At 36.3% G+C, this 19,563-nt stretch overlaps 5 protein-coding genes across 6 annotated transcripts; 1 reads left to right on the top strand and 4 right to left on the bottom strand.

Annotated features, from left to right (window-relative positions):
- Positions 1-2,099: 2,099 nt before the first annotated feature.
- LOC147289209 (Calcium-binding EF hand family protein) lies at positions 2,100-3,903 on the bottom strand. The gene is made up of 6 exons (XM_086238611.1): positions 3,384-3,903; positions 3,029-3,131; positions 2,832-2,897; positions 2,551-2,706; positions 2,352-2,448; positions 2,100-2,228 (listed from the first exon to the last, which is right to left on the bottom strand). Exons 1-6 carry the CDS (start codon positions 3,901-3,903, stop codon positions 2,100-2,102), a joined length of 1,071 nt encoding a protein of 356 aa, XP_086094737.1.
- A 568-nt stretch (positions 3,904-4,471) lies between these two features.
- Positions 4,472-8,105, bottom strand: LOC147289208 (acyl-CoA-binding domain-containing protein 1-like). 2 transcript variants are annotated; one of them, XM_086236448.1, is made up of 6 exons: positions 7,373-8,105; positions 6,777-6,882; positions 6,557-6,657; positions 5,918-6,009; positions 5,064-5,161; positions 4,472-4,953 (listed from the first exon to the last, which is right to left on the bottom strand). In XM_086236448.1, the coding sequence occupies exons 1-6, from the start codon at positions 7,861-7,863 to the stop codon at positions 4,774-4,776; spliced, it is 1,068 nt and encodes a 355-aa protein (XP_086092574.1). In that variant the 5' UTR covers positions 7,864-8,105; the 3' UTR covers positions 4,472-4,773. The 2 variants fall into 2 exon arrangements, with proteins under 2 accessions (XP_086092574.1, XP_086092575.1); XM_086236449.1 differs by having other exon boundaries at positions 6,557-6,654.
- A 1,108-nt stretch (positions 8,106-9,213) lies between these two features.
- Positions 9,214-11,678, bottom strand: LOC147289207 (O-Glycosyl hydrolases family 17 protein). The gene is made up of 4 exons (XM_086237763.1): positions 10,982-11,678; positions 9,903-10,879; positions 9,485-9,806; positions 9,214-9,408 (listed from the first exon to the last, which is right to left on the bottom strand). Exons 1-4 carry the CDS (start codon positions 11,064-11,066, stop codon positions 9,386-9,388), a joined length of 1,407 nt encoding a protein of 468 aa, XP_086093889.1. The 5' UTR covers positions 11,067-11,678; the 3' UTR covers positions 9,214-9,385.
- Positions 11,679-15,874: 4,196 nt separating this feature from the next.
- LOC147289206 (Tetratricopeptide repeat (TPR)-like superfamily protein) lies at positions 15,875-17,966 on the bottom strand. The gene is made up of 4 exons (XM_086238568.1): positions 17,790-17,966; positions 17,327-17,451; positions 16,493-16,739; positions 15,875-16,385 (listed from the first exon to the last, which is right to left on the bottom strand). Exons 1-4 carry the CDS (start codon positions 17,908-17,910, stop codon positions 16,162-16,164), a joined length of 717 nt encoding a protein of 238 aa, XP_086094694.1. The 5' UTR covers positions 17,911-17,966; the 3' UTR covers positions 15,875-16,161.
- A 663-nt stretch (positions 17,967-18,629) lies between these two features.
- LOC147289205 (uncharacterized) lies at positions 18,630-19,510 on the top strand. Its single transcript, XM_086238569.1, has one exon. It carries the CDS (start codon positions 18,855-18,857, stop codon positions 19,128-19,130), a length of 276 nt encoding a protein of 91 aa, XP_086094695.1. The 5' UTR covers positions 18,630-18,854; the 3' UTR covers positions 19,131-19,510.
- Positions 19,511-19,563: the final 53 nt, after the last annotated feature.

Raw genomic sequence — 19,563 nt, 5'->3', positions numbered from 1 at the left:
CTAGCCATGTTCGTTCACGTTCTTCTCCATTTGCTAATTTCCGATTGTAATGTCTTGTAGAGAAATGTCTAGAGTTTTCATCGTTAGGAAAATTGAATTCAAAGTCTTTAATGGGACCTCTTTCCACTAATAAATTTCTTATGTTTGTATTGATGTTTTTCCATTGGCAAGGATCATAAATGTTTGTTACATCTTCATTTGGTTCTTGACTTGGTTCTTGGCCTAGTTGTTGGCTTGGTTCTTGGTGTGGTTCTTGGTTTTGTTCTTGGCTTGGTTCTTGGTTGTGTTCTTGAATTGGCTCTTGATTTGGTTCTTGACTTAGTCCTTGATTTGGGTATTGACTTGGTTCTTTATTGTTAATAACAAACTTATCAAGAGCTCCTTTTTGAGATTGAATTAGTTTTTCTATTCTTTTTTTCTTCTTAAGTTTTTCATACCCTGATTCAAATTTTCTGCTAGACATATTTGATATTTATACTGATAATTAAACAACAAAGTAACAAACAAAAACTAATGAGATACAAGAACAATAAAACCTTGCTCAACTGCAATTTCCACAAGTAAATGGCTCTACAATTTCAACAAGTAAAAGGCTCTGCAATTTTGAAGAAAAAAATCTTGATTAGTATAAAAAATCATATCATTGCACATTTACACACCAATTTTGAACAACCAAAAATCGAATGACAAATATAAAAAATTAGCAAAAACTTACCAGTTATCCAATGAGGCAATGAGCCTTGACTATTGAGTTTGAATTGTGAAGATTGAGAGTTGAGATTATTAGAGAATATAGACGAGAGAGACTGAGAGTGAGGAGAGTCAGAGAGACAAAGAGAATAGAGAAAACTAGAAGAGATTAAGAGATTAAGAGAAGAGGGAAAGAGAGAGTCTGATGGGAATAAGGAATAGACAACCAAGTAAAAGATGTAGAGTCTAATGCTTAATTTAGGCGTGCAACTGTGCAAGTGCAGCAATCACTCAATCAAGAAATCAACATTAATTGTAGAGGTGCCGTGTGCAACATTAATTGTAGGGATAAGGCATGTAGGCTACTAGGCTAGCTAGTAGGCTTCCAGAAAAATATTAGGCCTAAATTTTTTTTTTTTCAAAGAGAAAAGGATGGAGGCTTTTAGGCTTCCATAGTTCCATTATAAAAATTTTTTTTTTCAATAGTAGAGTAGTAGACTATCAGACAATGGAGGCCTTTCAAAATTTGTGGCCCTAGGCCTGTGCCTTGGTCGCCTTGGGCCTTAGCCGGCACTGTACGTGATTAGTACATAATTTTATATAAACAGAGCTTTGGACGGAAAGTGTGTAAATTGACTTAACAACTTCAATTGGCAAAATTGAAAAAGTGGAGACTAAATTTTTTAAATTAGAACTTTAGGGACCAAATTGATATAAATGTAATAATTTGGGGATCAAATTGACATTAATCCCTTGATGGAAAGGTAAAACATTAGTTGGACACCATGATTATGTCACATATTTAATTAAAAACTCATAAAAATAATTGAAAAAAGAGAGGGAGACCCAGGGTGATAGGACTTGGACATAAAGGGTTGCCATTGTCAAGGTGGGTGCTTTGGGTGGACAACTTCCTAATAACTAAAAGCATTTTTTGTAACCTTGAGTTAAAATAAACAAAAGTTCCTTTTGGGTTAGAGAACTTCTTCAAGAAATCAAGGGCCTCTGCAAGTTATTATACGAGTCTTGCGAATTTTTTGTGAAATTTTTTATTTGCTTCTAATAAAGGCGCTATTAATAGAAAAATGTTGTTGATCAATAAACACGTGGAGTATATTAGGAAATTCAAGTGATAAAATAATACATAGGAGAAGCTTTCACACTTGTAAGGAGCAAAATGAAATTAATTTTGGTTCCATAGATTTCAAATGTTTTCCTTTTAGTTCATGGTTTTGTTCCTTGTGAGTTCGGGGCTTTAGGGCAATGTATTTGATAAAAGTAAAACATCTCAAAAAGGCAACTAGGTTTCTTAAAGAGCAAGTAGCAATAGGCACACCTAACTATTTGAAAAGTACTTATTCATCTCCCTCTCACAAATAAAAATTTCTAAATATGTTACTGATCATATTTTATAACTCGTCGTGATCTTCTTTATAATCTTCATCAATGTTGTCATTGTCAAAGACTGTGTTGTAAAAAATATATTCGTGACCGAGCATCTCTTCCAGGGTTAATTTGCCGTCTTTGCTCTCGTCCGCCTGAAATGAACAATGCCACGTATTGCAATTCAATGCATGCATGCATGTCTCATAGATATCATATATAGTAATACAAATTGAATCAGAACTTAATTTCAGACTATATAATTACTGATTACTGACCTCATACATGAGAAAACTTGAGTAATAGTTGGCATATGTCAGTTCTCCTGGGTGAAGGTACTGCACTATGGGTTTCAATTCGTCCACTTCCAAGAGTCTGTCAAACATTCGTCAATTTTGAAGTTAATTAAGTAATTAGCTAATCTTAATAACATCTTAATTATAATTAATCAAGGTATATGTATGTATGCATGCATACTTGTCTTTGTTCAAATCAAGCTCTGCAAATTTCTCTTCTGCTGTGGGTACATTGGCCCCTGCTCTTTCGAATTCAATGTAGTTCTTGTAAATGTTATAAGCATTCGTTAAAAATTCCACGAAATTTAGTTTCCCATCATTATCATGGTCCATCACTCTGTACAACATTATAGGCAAACAGTTTAATTAATATATAATCTATTGCCTTACTCAGAAAAAATAAATAAATAAATAAAGCATGAATATCATGATTGGTATGAAAACAGAGAATTATATATGTACTTTATTTTTTCGCTCAACAGCCATCTATGAATTTCGTCTTTTGTACTGTCTTCTGGGTGCAACAAACTGCAAGAGAATTATATACAGACACTTATATTAAACTGATTAGACCCTACAACATCTAAAAGGAAATTAATTATATATCGTAAATCAACCTAGACTTTATGGAAATTGATTAATAAAGAGGGTTAATTTACTCTTTAAATTCATCGAAGCTAAGAGATCCATCCTTATCAGCATCTGCATTATCAAATTGCAGCTTCCACCATCCAGCTTTTCCATGCTCCATCTCGTTTTTCTCTGTTTTTTCAGAGTCCTCCTAGTTAATTAAAGTCATAAAATAAACTAAATAAATATATAAATAGGGGTACATACAGTACGGCTAATATGAGGGACAAATAAAGAACAATACATTTAAGGGTTGAATTTACTTCAATCATGTATTAGTTTTACAATCGTGTTTAATTCAAGTCTTAAATTTGTTGTCTCTCTCACTTATCCCTCATATTTTGTTCCCCATATTAACCGGACTCATGGTACATACATACGTACCCAGATCTTCTTTGGTAAACTGGGGGAGATACTCGCTGAAAGTAATGGCTCCATTCCCATCCTTATCATGCGATGCCATATGTCTTTGTGTGCTAATATTCAACCTTTCCACGGCCAGTTCTGTAACCCAATGTTTGAGCTCAATGATGGTAATGAACCCATCTTTTGGTGCCTGGTCTAATAAAGGGAACAAACTCATGAGCCTCAAGGTGATGTTCAACCTTCCCTCATCGCTAACATATTGTTGTACTTCTTCAACCTCGTCGACATTCATATTAATGGATTTGTGTTCCAAATAGATTTTGGAATGATGACTAGTTTCCTTTGCAACTGCATAATTTTCTATCTTGGCTACGAGTGGGTCAAAAATTGGGACAGGTCCTTTGTAGCCAAGACGGCGGTTTAGGCTAAGAATATCATGGTTCCTGCTCCGCAGTCCACCACGTTGTTTGAAGGGGGAGGAGAACAGGAATACGACAAAGGCGGTGGTAAGAAGCGCATAGACCACCGCCTTCGTCATTTTTTGGCATCAGAGAAAAGACACAGCCAATGAGGGCAGGCGTGAGGGGGTGACAAGTCGATGACCAACTTAATTAAAGCAAATCTTAGGCAACATATAAGTGCGGGGCCCAAAACCGTTAGTGACGGTTAAAACTGGGATGTACATACTATAATAAGATATGTAACTTGGTGGCTGTAATTAATCATCTTGGTGTATACCAAATTAGCAATCTTACCCAACTCATGTTATAGTATTACTAATACAATAAATAAATATTCCGTTTTCTATTTTTCAATATGAGAGATGATTAATGACCCAAAAAAAGAGAGAGATATGATTATGTTTTAAAATTATAAATTATAAATGTTTACTTCTTTTGTTTTAAATTAAAAGAAGAAATAAAGAAAAAGCATTAAGATTGAGCTAAACTTTCAGTTCTTTCACACAAATCTCTTGATAAAATAATATTTGGGATTAAAATGATCAAACAATATAATTAATAAGTGAATAATCTTATTTTCTTAAATAAATATATAACAGGACTATTGCTTGAATAAATAATTACAAAGGCATTTAGCAACAGCAATTTCATCAAAATTTAAAAAATTAGATTGCAGTTAAAGTATGCATTGATATGCATCCTAGCAGTTGCACCCTGTAATTTCAACCTTTCTTTTCACTTCCACATTAAGGGAAACAGAAACCTTAAAAAAGTGGGTTACACAAAGCCAACGAGGAAAACTACGTACACATACTGTCATACTGTTCTATTTTCAAAAAATTTCAAAGACTAAAGATTAAGAAAAGGGTTATACATCACCATATACATCCACAAGGAATTTCTCAAAAATAACTTCAGCTGGAACAAACCACAAAGTAAACCCTCGGTCACTCTACTCCTTCCTTTGCACGCTGCAACCAAGGCCAATTTGACTCACAAAGATCACATGGGGAATTGTCATCATTGTCCTTTATATTCGTGTCCGCATTTTGCTTCACAAGGTATTCAGCAATGCCTTCTCTCTCACACATAACGGCATAGTGCAGTGCTGTTTGACCTTCATTGTCCTTTCAATACCAAGAATACAAAATTTCAAAATGACATAAGAAGGGAAGGATGTAGTTGGAAAACTCTTACAGATTTGTTACAAAAAATAAATGTTTACAAATTTAATTACCTTTGCATTCACGTCGGCATTCCTGCTAACAAGGAGCTCTACCATGTTCAGGTGTCCGCGATCCACAGCCCAGTGCAATGGGGTCCTTCCCTCACTATCTGCAATCATTGCATGCACACTGTTTTAAGGTGATATCAGTATCATAGGGTGCAAGAAAAGGTTCCCTTAAACACCCTACCTACCATACAAGGGGAGCATGATAGACAACCAAAACAAATAAAGGAACAAATAACACTTTTCTCAATTGGAAAAACAAAAGAAAATCAAGTCTATGAACTTTTAGCTGGTTTAGCTAATTTAGGAATTTTAACCAGTTTGAACGAAAATTATGCAAGTTTTAACAAAAGCCAATTTGCGTCTCCCCCATCAGCCACGAGTTTTCCTGATCAGCATCCCCAAGCATTGCCCCCACCTGCCTCCTATCCTAGCCTTCATCTCCACCGTCGTCTAGACCCTTTGTGTTGCTTCACCTACAGCCACTACATTATTTTTCCCAAGTTTTTTTTTTGGTCAATTTAAAATCGAGTTTTTTTCCCAAGTTTATTACTTAAGTATGTTGAAAACTGCATGACACCTACCTCAATTGTTGCAAGCCTAAAGGACCCTATCTAGTGTTGCTCAAGCTTTGTTGTGAGCAACCAAGCTTGATTTATGGCTCAATTGACAAGGAAACGAGCTTTACTAAAGAGCTGAGCCTGAGCTGTACATGAGCAGCCTTACTCTATTAACAACCCAGAAAGAAAGAAAGTATACATGCCTTTGTAGTTATAGCAATATTCATGGAATCCAGCAAGGACAATAATGCCATTCAGAAATTATTAAAGCTAATAAAAGACGGTACGAAAGAAACAAACCCTTCAGATCTACTGAAACACCGCTTTTAATACACTTGAGCAAATTATCCGCTTCTCCTTCTCTGGCAAAGGCATGAATAGCATGCATCTTGCTGCAAAGTAAAGCAAATAAACCTTAACATTGTTTTCTAATTTTTTTTCTTTCCAAGAATCAGTATCACCTAATGAAAGGAAATAATAAAATCAGCACAAAATTTTAACATAACTAAAGACTTAAGACGCCATATAATTAGCCTTCTATAATTAAATTCCTAGATTATACAAGAGAATCTTCTAAAACATTCCTACATCACTCTCCACAGAAGGGCGAGATCAGATGGTGTACAGGAACTTAACATGGCCTATACCAGGGACTCTGGTCACCCTTCCAATTGTGCAGCTTACAAAAAAGACCATCACAGTTACTTCTAAGACTCGAGTCATCTCCACTATTATTTTGCAAACTGTAGCTGATTATCTCAAAGAAAGAGAAGGCTAACTCAAAGCAGAAAAAATTGTTGGACAATACTAGAACCTGATGGCAAAACTCAAGGCAGAAAAAAAAATAAGTAGATGTGAGAAACCACCTCTAAAACAAACTACTTCAAGGCAATGTGTAAATATTAAACCTCCCATGCTTAGCAGTCCTAAGAGCCTTACAAATCATTTTCAGATTCCTCCTCATAAACAAAGGTGCTGAAAACTGGTCCCATTGGCCCACTAGAATCTGTACCATGTGCACCATCTCCACCTTTGCTCTTCTAGTCATCATATGTCAAGAGACAGAAACAAGCCAGCAAAGAAAACCAAACAGAAAGTAAGTAGATGTACAGCAGTACTAAAATACAGCACAATGGAAAGTAAAAGGATCAAGACTCACCACAGTCAAACCTGCTGTCCAAGTAGGATATAGTTCAGTAACAATATCAATGTACTTCTCCATGGCATCTTCAGGAGGCATAGCACCCAATTTCTGCCAGGCTTGCCTAGCATAAATTACCCAGTAAAATGAATTCAAACACAGCAAGTAAACCTCTATATTAAAATATAACAGTTTAACACTTTAACTAATCCAATATTATAAATTACCCAGTAAAACATCACAATTAGGGCTTAATTGGCATTGACAGGTTAATAACTTGTGATCATATTTTGTCACAGAGCACGTTAAAACTTATCTATCTAGTATCTAGTGATGGTCTTCATGGTGGGGGCACAGCCTATGCATTCGCTACAACATAAAACTAGACCAGAGGCTTCTAACACCATCAACTACCATTCACCTTCATCAATCCTAAATGTTCAACATCGACAGTGTTTCATGTAAACCGAAAGTTACAAAGATCGTCAACTTGACATTAACTTAAACCAACCCATGGAACGCATTACCCATCATTATCAACCTAACAGTAAAATCGATAAATTTTGTAACTTTGTACGTAAGTTTATCAAAATGAGTAATGCTAGGGCAAATACCACTTGGCTCGAGCAGTCATTTTCAGCGCCGATGGCTGCGGTGTGCTACACGGGCCCTCAGTGGCAATCTTGTAAAGCCCATAAAGCTGCAACTGCGCGTCGGTCGACACCTTCTGCCGGTCCGCCACGGCTGCCGCAACAAAAGCCGTCGCCGCGCTGAACAGTTCGTCCAACTCCGTACTCTCCACGCCCTCCCAGTCATCGTCACTGCTAGCTTCTTCACTGCTCTCGTTCCGAACACTGCCATGCTCGGCGACCACCGATTCGGCCTCTTGGATCGCGGAGCCCGAATCTTCGGAGCGAGGCGGCTCGTAATGGGGTTTCGGTTTGGGCCGGGCTAGATTGGAGTCGGTAGGCGTAGTGCGAGCGCGAGTGAGGGTGAGATTGTCTTCTTTGAAGGAGATGACTATGGCGATGAGCTTGGCAAGAAGGTAAGAGAAAATGAGGCCTAGGATTATCGATTGGAGGAGCTGTTGCCACTCGCCCCCCATTGTTACTTTCTGTACGGTAATTTCAAAACCCTAACTCTGTGAGAATCTCTTGGGATTGGGCGGGGACGTGCTAAAACCCTAGAAATTGAGGAATTTCAGAGAGATAGAGAGAGAGAAATAGATATAGACATACAGAGAAATAAGATTCCAGGAAAACTTTGGAAAGAGAGGGCGATTTGCGCCGGTGGAATAAAGCGCACCGTATTAATGGTAACGAGGGACTGTGAGGGAGGGTGTTGGTGGTCGTTACCAAGTGGACAACGATCGGGTGCTCCGCGGACTAATCTATAGTTAATTCAGTTTTTGGTGAAGATAGTTAATTTACTTTTGGAATTTACGCACTTTTACATTTTTTGTGGTTCTATTTTTCTTTTGGTCAATGCTATTCACCACTTTCAATCTACTGTTCTATTTTATTATTCTCATTTCGTAGTAACCATTCATTTTTTAAATTATTCTTTGAATATTATCTTCGTAAAAAATTAATTAAATCATAAATTGAATGGTCATATAATCGTTATTAAATAAACAAACAGTGAATCCAATTATTACGAAAACTGTCTGTTTATTTGATTACACTTTTATAACCAAACAATTTCTAATATGATTGATTTTTTGCAGAAATAATTTTTATAGAATGATCTAAAAAGCGAATAGTTTCATTCATGAAAATACATCGCAGAATGTGAATGATAAAAAAAAAAAGTCGATAAAAAAGGTATATCGGATAATGTAGATAGTATTACTCTTTTCTTTTTTCCCATAGGGTGCCTTGGTCATTATACATCTTTGGTTTTTTTATTAGTAAATCTAGTTTTGCCTTTGATTATCTTTTTTATTCTACATTTATTTTTTTTTCTTATTTTTGAAAATGGGATAAATTAGAAAAACCTAAACATGGTATTCATCATAGCATTGATTCCAATAGTTGAGAGGTGACGAAATTAGCTGACAAATAAATAAGAACTAAGATAGTTGAGAAATAAGAGCAAAGAGGAGGAAGAGAAGAAGAATAATACAAGAGAGATTGTGGTGCTTCCAAAGAAGGATACACAAGCATCTCTCTTGTATTCAAAGATAGCTGAGAAATAAAAGCAAAGAAGAGGAAGAGAAGCATAATAATACAGGAGAGATTGTTCTACTTCCAAGGAAGGAGAGGAGAAGAATAAGAAGGATGGATTGATTCTATTGGATTAGTCGGTTCTCTTGATTCTGCCGCTGGGGTTGACTCCAAATTTGGATGGGTGAAAAGGAAAATAAATGACATTTTTTAAACTCTAAAGATAAGATGTATTTACAAAAATTTAAATAAAAAAAGGTATAGTCAGCATATCAGGGTATCTCAATAGACTCACCCTTATAAAGGTACATTAGCCATTCAAGTGAGTATTTTTCTTTAGTCATCACATTTCAAATACAAATTACAATCCATATAAATGCTAGAGCATTACATGCTGCTATGTCTACGCTGGAAGAAAATACATGTCCATATGAGTCAATACTAGCCACTCATCTCTTGCATTCAATACTTGCACCTCGCATAGCCTGGCATTAAAAAATTATTGTTAAAATCATTATTGAAATTAAAACTTAAAAAGAAAAAGGTTTGTATCAAAATTACTTGGATCGACGGCAGTGGTGGCTCCAGTTTGTTCAAAATCGCAATCATAGCCGTTCCTTCCCATTGCTTGATAGTATACGTTCATAGCATATGCTGCATGGGCTCTAACCGTGTTGGGCATAAAGCACGGCCCACCTTGTTTAATGGGTCCACAATTCAACCCCAGCCCACAAACATAATCAATATTCTTCTGCAAGGCTTCTGGGTCAGCCCCTGTTTTGGGCAGACACCATAGTTTCCTCCCATGTGGTGGACTTGGGCTCACTGGGCCAAGAACTGGAACTGGGCCTGGGCTTGGGTTCGCAGGTATTGAAGAACTGGCCTGTCAGATCCAAGTCCAAAAACAAATCAAGCACATAGATAATGATGTTATCAAAAATGTTTTAGTAGGGTGATTTTTATCAGCAGTGGCAGCTACCGTGTGCCGTAGGATCCCAACATTGTAGACGGGTGTCATGTCAGGTCGGAAAAGCCCAAAGTTCCTCTCGCTTGTTGGGCCGGGCTTGAGATTTTCATTGAAGAGGGCAAAGATATACGTCTCGAAAGTCCGGTTTGGCATCAACGGGGTGCCATGACCGGACATTATGTGGCGTATGAGATGTCCATTATAGGCCGCTGCGCTCTGTGGGTCAACGCCAACTTGGGCCGGATCTCCCTCGGATGGCCAGCCCGTTTCAGCTATAACAATCTCAAGGTCCACAAAGCCCAAAAGCTTCAAAGCTGAAAAAACAGCATCTAATTGTGCATCCAACATGTTGGTGTAGAGAAGTTTAGTATTCGGATCAAGCACACCGGGATTCGACCGAAAAAGTGCGTAATCAAGTGTATCGGCCGAGAAACCGAAATATGGATATGGGTTAACAATGAAAGGAGAACCGGTGGCTCTCAAGAAACTAAGTAAAGGTTTAAGCACATGGATGTCATAGCCTTGTCTAAATTTGCCTGTGGATGGTGGGCTTGAGCTTGAGAGAATGCCTAGAGAATGTGGGGTAGAGACCTTAATTTGGCGGTCCAAGGAGGCAGCAACAAGGGCTGTGTGAAGGGTTTGCATGGCAGGGACAAGGCTTGCAATGAACAACTTGTTTGTGGTGGATAAGACTTCGTTGCCTACTAAGATTCGGACAATGTTGGTGGCTGGGGTGTAAGGTTGGACATTGGTTTTGAGCCATTGTTGGGCAAAGCTGAGCTTGGTGAGGTGGGGGATTTGGTCATCAGGGACAGTGATTGTGAGTGCAATGCCAGTGTGAGCAAAGGCTTGGAGTATAGCAGGGTTGGCATCAAAGAGCCTCACACGGTTGATAATGGTGGATTCTAAAAGGAAGTGTGCCACTTGGGATGGTGGAGGGAGGTCGTTTGCCACTGTGCCATAGTTGACACCTATAGCTCCTTGAACTCCTAGCAACATACACAAAAATGAATAACAAGGTACGTGAATATATTAATTATTAGAAATTGTAGAGCTTAGTACGTACTAACTTTGAGACACAGCATGAATACCTTGAATGGAGATTGAGAGGAATTGAAGCAGAAAAATAGCGGTCCCATAACCAAGTGATCCAAAATTGGGAACAGAATTTGCCATGAGTAGTAGTGTGTAATTTGGGGGTGAAGATGCATAGTACGTGAATGATGCAAAGGGGGTACCATTGCTGATGATGAAGAAACCTTCAGATTCTTTGCTTTGCAATTGGGAGAGTATGATATCTTGCTGCCTGACATGGGTTAAGTGTTACTTTTTTGTGCCGGCCTGCTTTTAAGATCGATCGGCCTCTAGACATCTTTGAATCTGTTCCATATATATCATTTTTTCCCTTGTTTTGTATATTAATTAATTCCTCCGAAGAATATTTCTTGATAAAACTAATTAGCTAGTCAGTAATTAATAAAAGCTCTCAATTTGCTGTTATATATATGTGAAAGTAAGCAAGGCAGAATCCGACACTGAAGATTTTGCTGGTTGCCAAAGCTAGGTAAATTGCATATTATATATAGGAGCGAGGGTGGGCAAGATGTTACTTTGAACATTGGAATAATTATGTTTTACTTGGCATGGTGGAGAAGGAATTGCAAAAGAACATATATATATTTTAAAGCCCCACCAACTTTTCAACCAGGAGTTATATCAAACACCAAGCTAGCTATCGAGTGAATTGAATACCAACGTACATACGTAGACATAGAGAGTTAGCTTACGTTATCGATCATTAAGATTTGGGAATGCACAGTACGTTTGGGTACCGGGATTACACCGACATCCTCACTCTTGCCATGAGTGAGTGTTTTATTAATTAGTTGAAGCTATAAATTAATCCCTACAATAATTATGATTATTAAGCTTTAACCAATTATCATTATAAATTATCGATCGGTATCGTCATATAATAAAACCAACAAAATGTAAAGAATGAGAATTTTAAAATTCATCGATTGCAAACCAACAATAAATTAAAGTTCACTTAATTGAAATTTGTTTTATTGGTACATACAAAAGAGGCCAAAACCCAAAAAAAAAAACTAGCTTAACACAGCTCTAGCACAAGATTAAGATTTTATTTGGCCGGCCCAGACCATATTTTTAGGCTTATAACCCATGATATATATATATATATATATTCATTTTTCTTAATCTGAATTCTAATATTGCTGATTCAAATTATAAAATGGCTATAAATATATATTAAAATAATAAGCGTAATACTTATCATAAGACATAAGTTCTATATTCTTTGTGATATTTTTTATTTTGCAATGATTCATTATATAAAATTTGGAAGGCTGGAAAACGTAATTTTAATTTTAAAATTCAACTATATATTATCATCTAATTCATTATTAATGGTTGATTATGGTACTTAATCAAATACCCCGGCCTATCCACTAACCACACAAAGTATATATATTGAAGTTTTATACATCATTTTGGATCATATATATAGTGTTCGGTCATGATCATGATATATATCGTGCGAAGATGAGGGGGAATTGAATTAAAACTTGTTGACACAGAGGATATATGAAACCTAAGCTAGCTAGCTAGCACATTTTGGTCATTTGGTGTGTATCATTAATTTGGTAGCTAGATAGGATCAATAATATAACTTACGAAAGATCATCATATAATTATTAATTAAAAAGAAGATGATCATATAACTAAAAGTTAATTAATTTCTTGTCCAAAATAGATAAAAAATTATTTTCTTGTTTAATTAAGCTAGATATACATATATAGTTCTGTGATCAAAATCAAAAAAGAAAAAGATCGGACGAAGATCGTTTTAAATGAGATGTTAATAAAAAGCACTTACCTGAGGCAGACTGTAGACTGTAGAGTGAGAAAGGAAGGCCTTTTGGCAGCTGAGAAATTAATCTCAGCGACGTATACGCTGCTGCTAAAACCTCCACTTTCAACGTTGCTTGATCAAATGAGCATCTCAGATTTGCCGAAGCACCAGTTTTCATTTAGTACGTACACTTATATATACAGTGATTATACACTCATGATATACATATATATATATACGCAAGAAAATGATTAACTGCATCCAACTGTGGCTGGAATACTCATTTGAGCAAGAAACATTACAAAGATCGAGGATTAATTTCAAATATATATTAATTCGATCCATCTCTATAATAATCTGATCTCCTGCTCTCTCTCTCTCTCTCTCTCTCTCTCTCTCTCTCTCTCAACTGATCTGAAGCAACCATATAGCTTGGTATAATTATATATGTATTAAGGACCCTAGCTAGCTATATATAACAACTGTAAGAGCCCTGAAATAGAAATGGACTAGCTGTGGTTTTTTTTTTTTTTTTTTTGGCCACTTGGACTAGCTGTGTTATATGTAAATAGAAGGTCATATATGGGTCATATATAACTCATACCCGCGCACGCCAGTGTTTGTCATCGAGCTAGGAAGGTGAAGCGTAGCCAGATAGAAGTACCAAATTACCAAATGCCACTAGTACTTTTGCCTTAATGTGGTAAGTCAGCTGGCCATGGCTGGTGAGTGCGATTTAACAAGAACCCACCCACTTCAGTACGAATGTAGATTACTTTTGTTTTGTTAGAATGAATTTAGATTTTTTGCTTCGTTTGTTTTTACTTGTTTCAAACTTAATTTTGTAATATAAATTTAAGAGCTTATATTACTTTATTTATATATAAAAAGTGTTACAGTTGTATTTTATTTTTTACTTTTTACCCTTAAATAATAAATACATTACTAGAATATATTAAAAATTAAACAAAAACAAAGAGATGATTTGTAATACGTAAAAGTGACCCATCATATTGAATAGGAGTAAGACTAAATTAGAGTAAGCTAGCTAGAGAATGTGATGGAGATTGGAGAGCTACCTCTCCTCTGTTGGTCTCTAGGTCATTGATTTGGAGTCGTTGTGATCACTTAATAATTTGTATGGCTGATAGGGAAGTTTGTTGGCATACATATGACGAAAGGCGCGCGGTGGAGGTGGAGGGGGGGTACGTGCGTGGTTTGTCGGTTGATTTTTGACAGTCCGTTCAGAAGGACGTGCAGCTAGCTATTACACATTTGCACCAGCAATTGAATTGTAGGTGTTTTTGGAATGGTAGCTAATTAAAGTCGTCCAAATACACCAACCACCATGCACCATAACCTCCTCCTATTGCAATCATCTTAGTCTTACTTTACTACTATAATAATATATACTACTACAGCTGTATATGCAAGCTACCTAGCTAGCTAGCTTGTAAGTACAGGTTAGTTTTAATTAATTAAGGGTTCGTTTGACACTGTTTTTTTAAAGCGTTTTTACTATAATTAAGCGTTTATGCTAAGAAACATAAACATATTTTTATAAAAAATTTAAGTGATTCATGCAAAAGTATTTTTGGAAGTGCTTCTCAAATAATCCAAAATTAGTTATTTATCTATTTTTGTCAAACACTACCTAAAACAATTATATATAAAAACAGTATCAAACGGGCCCTAAACTAATCGTGGGCACAAATTAATAACTCTTTTTTCTATTTTAGGTTACCATTGCCATTTAACTTATTAACTATCATTATTATTTGTTTATTTTCTACTTTCTTTTTCGATCCAGTATATGCCTTGGGCATTGGCTGATAACTGTGTCCATATATAACTTCGACAAACTATATAAATTCAAATAAACAATATTTTAAATTCTTTAATTAATCAACATGTCAGTGAGATACATGCGGTAAGAATTACATATGGATCTGTTGATCTTGTACGTCAACATACATAGTAATTATTTGCTTGTGAAAAGTGAAAACCAAGAGATCTTTATGGAGCACATCATACCAATTCTACCCGATTTTTTATTTTTTGATACATAATCTACCCGATTACGAGATTTAAGTCTATAATTAATCAATAATTTGATTAAAAAAAAAATTTATGGACTAGACTGGACTTGCGCTGAATTATTCAGTGTGTGCGGGTTAATTAATGTGATCATTGAAAAAAAAAATAAACCCTAAACTGAAAACATATGTTAATCCAAAAAAAAAACTTGAATATTTGAGTCCTTTTAAGAAACCCTAAATTGCAATGGCCAAAAAAAAAAACCCTAAATTGAAAACATTTCTTCCTTTTAGACCAACGCGCGTGTATGCTAATTAAGGTTATTTATTTTGTTTCGCTTTTATCAATTGCCTCCTTTTAGGCTGAGATCGAGATTAGTTAATCATTATTTAAAAAATAAAAAATAAATCATGTGAGAATGTGTTGGAAATGACAATTTGAGATGAAGATTAGGAAAGAAGAACAAGTACATATATGATCGAGAACAAGACCACATATGCAATATTTTTTGTCACTTTCAGAGTTTTGGTTTTTTCGCAAGGACGTGTTTTCGTGAGAATCAAAACTTGTTCGTTGATTGTAGTGCTGTCCTCATCTAAAATCACCTTATTCTTGGAGGGTCTTTTTCATAGCTTTTAAATACTACTAGAACTGTTTCATACTTTCATGACAGAAAAACAAGTACTATAACTTTAAAAATAAAAAATAAAAAAAATTGTTTTGGTGAGAAAAGCCCAATGAGCCACCAAGTCGTCGTGTCCCCATGTTGGCAAGATTCAGCCCAGCCCAAATGATTTAAAGCCCAGTGGATCCGAGCTGGCCAGCCTGGCCTAGACTCCAAAGTCTAAAATGGGTAGCTACAGGGTTCCAGACTCCAGTTTACCGTACTATAAAGTGGGTTTTGTGAATTTCAATTTCAACTGAGGTAGTAATAGCTAGCATCTGATTTTGGTATCTGGAACATGTGCATTGTGATCTAAGTATCTAACTACCCATCATACTGTTCCTTGCTCACCCTTTCTTTTTCTATCTCATTCTTACACCAATATAATTTATAAAATTACTCCCACTAACAAGAGAATTCTTATGCCACTTCCTTTCCTTTTGTATTATAACTCAAACTGATTTCCATTACAAAGAAGAAAACCTCTTCCTGTCTGCAGAAGGAGACCAACAAAAACTGTCTTAATTGGGACTGATTGACACACAGACGCAGGCTTCTACTATAAGGGCTATACAGTTAAAATGCCAAGAAATACAGAATCGAAATACATATGAAGCACCAAGGTTGCTTCTCTTCAACACATGAACCTTAGTTTAAAAGTAAACAAATTTGACAAGCGGCTGGTGGGAAAATGGTCATCGACACCCCAGAGTAGCTCTTCCTTCCTCATTGATACTTGTATTTCTACAAAGTTTCTGAAGATCAATGTAGCCTATAATGGTATCCTCAAACACTGCGCCTTCAAGTTGTGCATCATTAAAGGTGGAACCTGATAATACAGTGTTCCGAAATAAAGCTCCTTGCAGATTAGCTTTCTCAAAATTAACTCGGTCTAGAACTGCATTCGAGAAGTCAGTACCTGCAAAAAACAGAATGAAATAAAAAATTGGACTCACTATTGCTCTCTTTCAAACCGTATATATTATGATCTTTGACATCAAATATAAGGATGATATGCAATCTTACCCTTGAAGCTAGCTCCTGCAGCATAAGCCTTTGACATTACAACTTCTGTCATGTCTGCACCATCAAATTTTGCTTCAGACATGAGTGCTGCTGCAAGACTCTTTCCCTTGAGGTTGTTCTTCTCATTTGTGAAATCACAGAAGCGGAGATCAATTGCCTTGTCATAAACTCCATTTGCTTGACCTATCGTGTTACCAACAAATGCACGCTCACACCGCTCTGGATCAGTAGACAATGGAGGCAGCCTCTGATGCACACACAAAATCAATTCCGTTCCCTTTCATTATCATAATTCATCATTATAGAAACTATACACTTTGGTTTCATCATCATTTATTATTTGGATGATGACATTTTGGCTTCTGCTAATTTAATGAACATGTGACAATCTCACATGAGTTGAAAGAAAACAGATTAAAGGAAAAAGGGGCATTCATAAGGGATTCAATAAAGTACAATACTAAAAAGTAGGAAAGCAATGAAATATCCAATATCTAACAAAGTATCTCGACTAACTGCTCCATAAAATGGTCCAGCAAAATCAGGACTTTTTTTTTATGTTGCTGATACTTGAAATGCTATTAGAGGCAAGCTTCCTGAAGTGGATTGGTAGACTCCACTTATCAGAGTAAAGGAAAGAGCTTGAGGTCTTTGATTAATCAAACTAGCATGGAATGACCAGATGTAAAGGAATCATAGGATTCATGAAAACAACTTTGCAGGATCGGATAAATCATGGTATTCAATGATTCTCCTATTAATAGAGAACTTTGTAACTTGCAGAATTTAGCAGCAAATAAAAGGGAGTAAGTGTAGAAGGAGTGTGTTTTAAACCTGATTAGCAGCAATTACAGGTGAGGCAGTGGTTACAGCCCAAACAGCAAGAATGCCACATGCTACATTCTTCAGTTGTTTCATGTGAGACAAATCTCCATTCATTTCAGGACCATCCCTTGAAGCTGCACCCAAGTAAAGCAAACATAAATCACATCTACCAGTTTTGCAGCATAGTTAAGGAGGCAAAAAATTCAATACTAGAAAAGAATTCCTGCTCAATCTATCCCAATCTGCTTATGAAAATTGTTTTCTGGGTAACTTAACGAAGGAGAAAACTACGCTTACAAATCATTGAAGAAAAAACTTCTCCAATTCGTATTCTGGGCAACAAAAGAATAAAACCCAAAACTTGGAACTGTTTTTGATAACACAGAAACCAATCAACTCAACATTCACCAAATTTAATTGCAATTCAACCTACAGAGCCCAAAATTAACAAGTACCAATGTGGGAAGCTTACCAGAGCAATATACACTCATAGGTGAGTGGAACTCTGGGACACTGAAACAGTGTCGTTTCGTTGGGGAATAGCGGGGAGAGAGGCCATTTCGAGACAAAGGAATTGAAAACGAAGCAGCCATTTTCCTCTCTTTTTCTTTCAGTCTTCACTTCGTGAATGCTCGCTGCTTTGGGTTCTTATCCGTTAGTTGTTCTCGTTGGTCCGGTGTAATAAGATCAAGTAGACGTGGCATGACACGTGGGAATGTGTCTGACGCTAAATCAATTTTGCTTGTTAGCCTTATCCCGGGTCATGCTGAAATTGTCAATTGATACTTGATAGGCTGGGACATTGACTCGTCTAATTGATAACAAGTCAAATAAACGAAAAAAAGGGTTTTTGATAAAACAAGAAAAAAAAAAAAAAGGGTTTAAAAAAGAAGGGTTTTTTTTGTCACCAGACTCACCACCTACACTTTAGTCAATTTCCTACTTTGGTACATAAATTAATTTTTGTTTCAATTTCATACAAAAATTACTTTTCGTTAAATAATATTATAATACTAATAAACTTTAAAGGCACATATCTTATATCCAAAGTCAATTAGTTTATTCATGAATCTAAGGTAATCAAAATGTTTTTAATTTAGACGTCATATATAAGTTTTATGTGATAGAAGTCACTTTATATGAAACTACAAATTAACTGTCTGGTTTAAAATTAGAACCAATAATAGTTTGAATTTTTTTTTGTTTTTGAGAAAAATAATAGATTGAGTACTTAATTATCAAAATTGGGAAAAAAAAATTTAGAAAGAAAATACTAATTACTAAATAGGTGTCAAAGATTTTGCTTATTTAAATCGGCGGAGATACAAATAGAAAAAGGGAAAAGGCCAAAAATTGGTAAAAGCGAGTTCCTAATCACAAGGAACAAGAAGAAGAAGCAACGGCCTTCTCTCTCCCTGATTGCGTTTGTTTGTGACTTTCTTTCTCTCCCTCTTTGTTTGTTGATTTGTGACCTGGTTTCGAATCTCTTTCTGTCCTCTCTGCCGCTGCGAAAATCACGAAACAAATCTGATCATCAATGGATCAGAGCCAGAGCCAGAACGGTTCGTGCATGAGCTGGCTGGGGACGCACGTGGCGTCGGCGTTCTTCGCGTCGCTGGAGCGGTGCTCGTGCATCAACCTCTCGACCCACGACGACCAAGACTTGAACCTGTCGCCGGAGGAGGCCCACGACCGCCCTCTCATGCTCTTCTCTCGTTCCGTCAATCTCAGCGACCACCGCGTCCCTTCCTTCGCCTCCACCTCCTCCTCCTCCCCCCAGACCGTCGTTGACGTCACCAAGCTCCCCGTCTGATCTCATATCACATCTCCTTTCAATTGGGAACGAAATTTGGCTTCATTTTTGTTCTCTAGCTTTCTTTTGTTTACTTTTTTTTTTTTTTCCCATGAAATTTTGTGGGTTTTGGATGTAATCGGGGAAAAAGATTCAATTTGTGCGATTGATTTCTTGGGTTTGATTTGGATTAATGGGGCTCTCTTTTGTGTGATTGATTGATTTCTTGGAATTCTAATCAACAAGAATGTAAATAAGTGGGGTTGAATTTCTGTGTATGATCATCTGGATGTGATGTGTTGTTAATTATAACATTTGGACCAGAAATGGTCCATTCTTTTATGTATGATATATATAGTTCGAGTTAATGGGATAAAAGGAGGTCTCATCTCTTTGATTTATTAATGCCTACATGGTTTGACAGGATCTAATTGTTTGCACAATTTGTTGGTTC

This window comes from Dryas octopetala, chromosome 3 (genome assembly GCF_963921425.1).
Source record: "Dryas octopetala chromosome 3, drDryOcto1.1, whole genome shotgun sequence".
NCBI lineage: Eukaryota > Viridiplantae > Streptophyta > Magnoliopsida > Rosales > Rosaceae > Dryas > Dryas octopetala.
Note: the sequence above shows the minus strand (reverse complement) of the source record. Positions and strands in the feature narration are given on the sequence as shown.

Excerpts from the sequence above, each read along its gene's own strand:
- LOC147289206 (XM_086238568.1), bottom strand. The coding sequence starts at position 17,910 with ATGGCTGCTTCGTTTTCAATTCCTTTGTCTCGAAATGGCCTCTCTCCC. Across the intron at positions 16,740-17,326 it reads CTGTAATTGCTGCTAATCAG|AGGCTGCCTCCATTGTCTAC; the intron begins GTTTAAAACACA and ends TGTGTGCATCAG. Across the intron at positions 16,386-16,492 it reads TGCAGGAGCTAGCTTCAAGG|GTACTGACTTCTCGAATGCA; the intron begins GTAAGATTGCAT and ends TGTTTTTTGCAG.
- LOC147289207 (XM_086237763.1), bottom strand. The coding sequence starts at position 11,066 with ATGGCAAATTCTGTTCCCAATTTTGGATCACTTGGTTATGGGACCGCT. Across the intron at positions 10,880-10,981 it reads CCTCTCAATCTCCATTCAAG|GAGTTCAAGGAGCTATAGGT; the intron begins GTATTCATGCTG and ends GTATGTTGCTAG. Across the intron at positions 9,807-9,902 it reads TTGGGATCCTACGGCACACG|GCCAGTTCTTCAATACCTGC; the intron begins GTAGCTGCCACT and ends TGGATCTGACAG.
- LOC147289205 (XM_086238569.1), top strand. The coding sequence starts at position 18,855 with ATGGATCAGAGCCAGAGCCAGAACGGTTCGTGCATGAGCTGGCTGGGG.
- LOC147289208 (XM_086236448.1), bottom strand. The coding sequence starts at position 7,863 with ATGGGGGGCGAGTGGCAACAGCTCCTCCAATCGATAATCCTAGGCCTC. Across the intron at positions 6,883-7,372 it reads ATGACTGCTCGAGCCAAGTG|GCAAGCCTGGCAGAAATTGG; the intron begins GTATTTGCCCTA and ends AATTTATGCTAG. Across the intron at positions 6,658-6,776 it reads GGACAGCAGGTTTGACTGTG|AAGAGCAAAGGTGGAGATGG; the intron begins GTGAGTCTTGAT and ends TATGATGACTAG.
- LOC147289209 (XM_086238611.1), bottom strand. The coding sequence starts at position 3,903 with ATGACGAAGGCGGTGGTCTATGCGCTTCTTACCACCGCCTTTGTCGTA. Across the intron at positions 2,898-3,028 it reads AGCTTCGATGAATTTAAAGA|TTTGTTGCACCCAGAAGACA; the intron begins GTAAATTAACCC and ends ATTCTCTTGCAG. Across the intron at positions 2,449-2,550 it reads CTTGATTTGAACAAAGACAA|ACTCTTGGAAGTGGACGAAT; the intron begins GTATGCATGCAT and ends AATGTTTGACAG.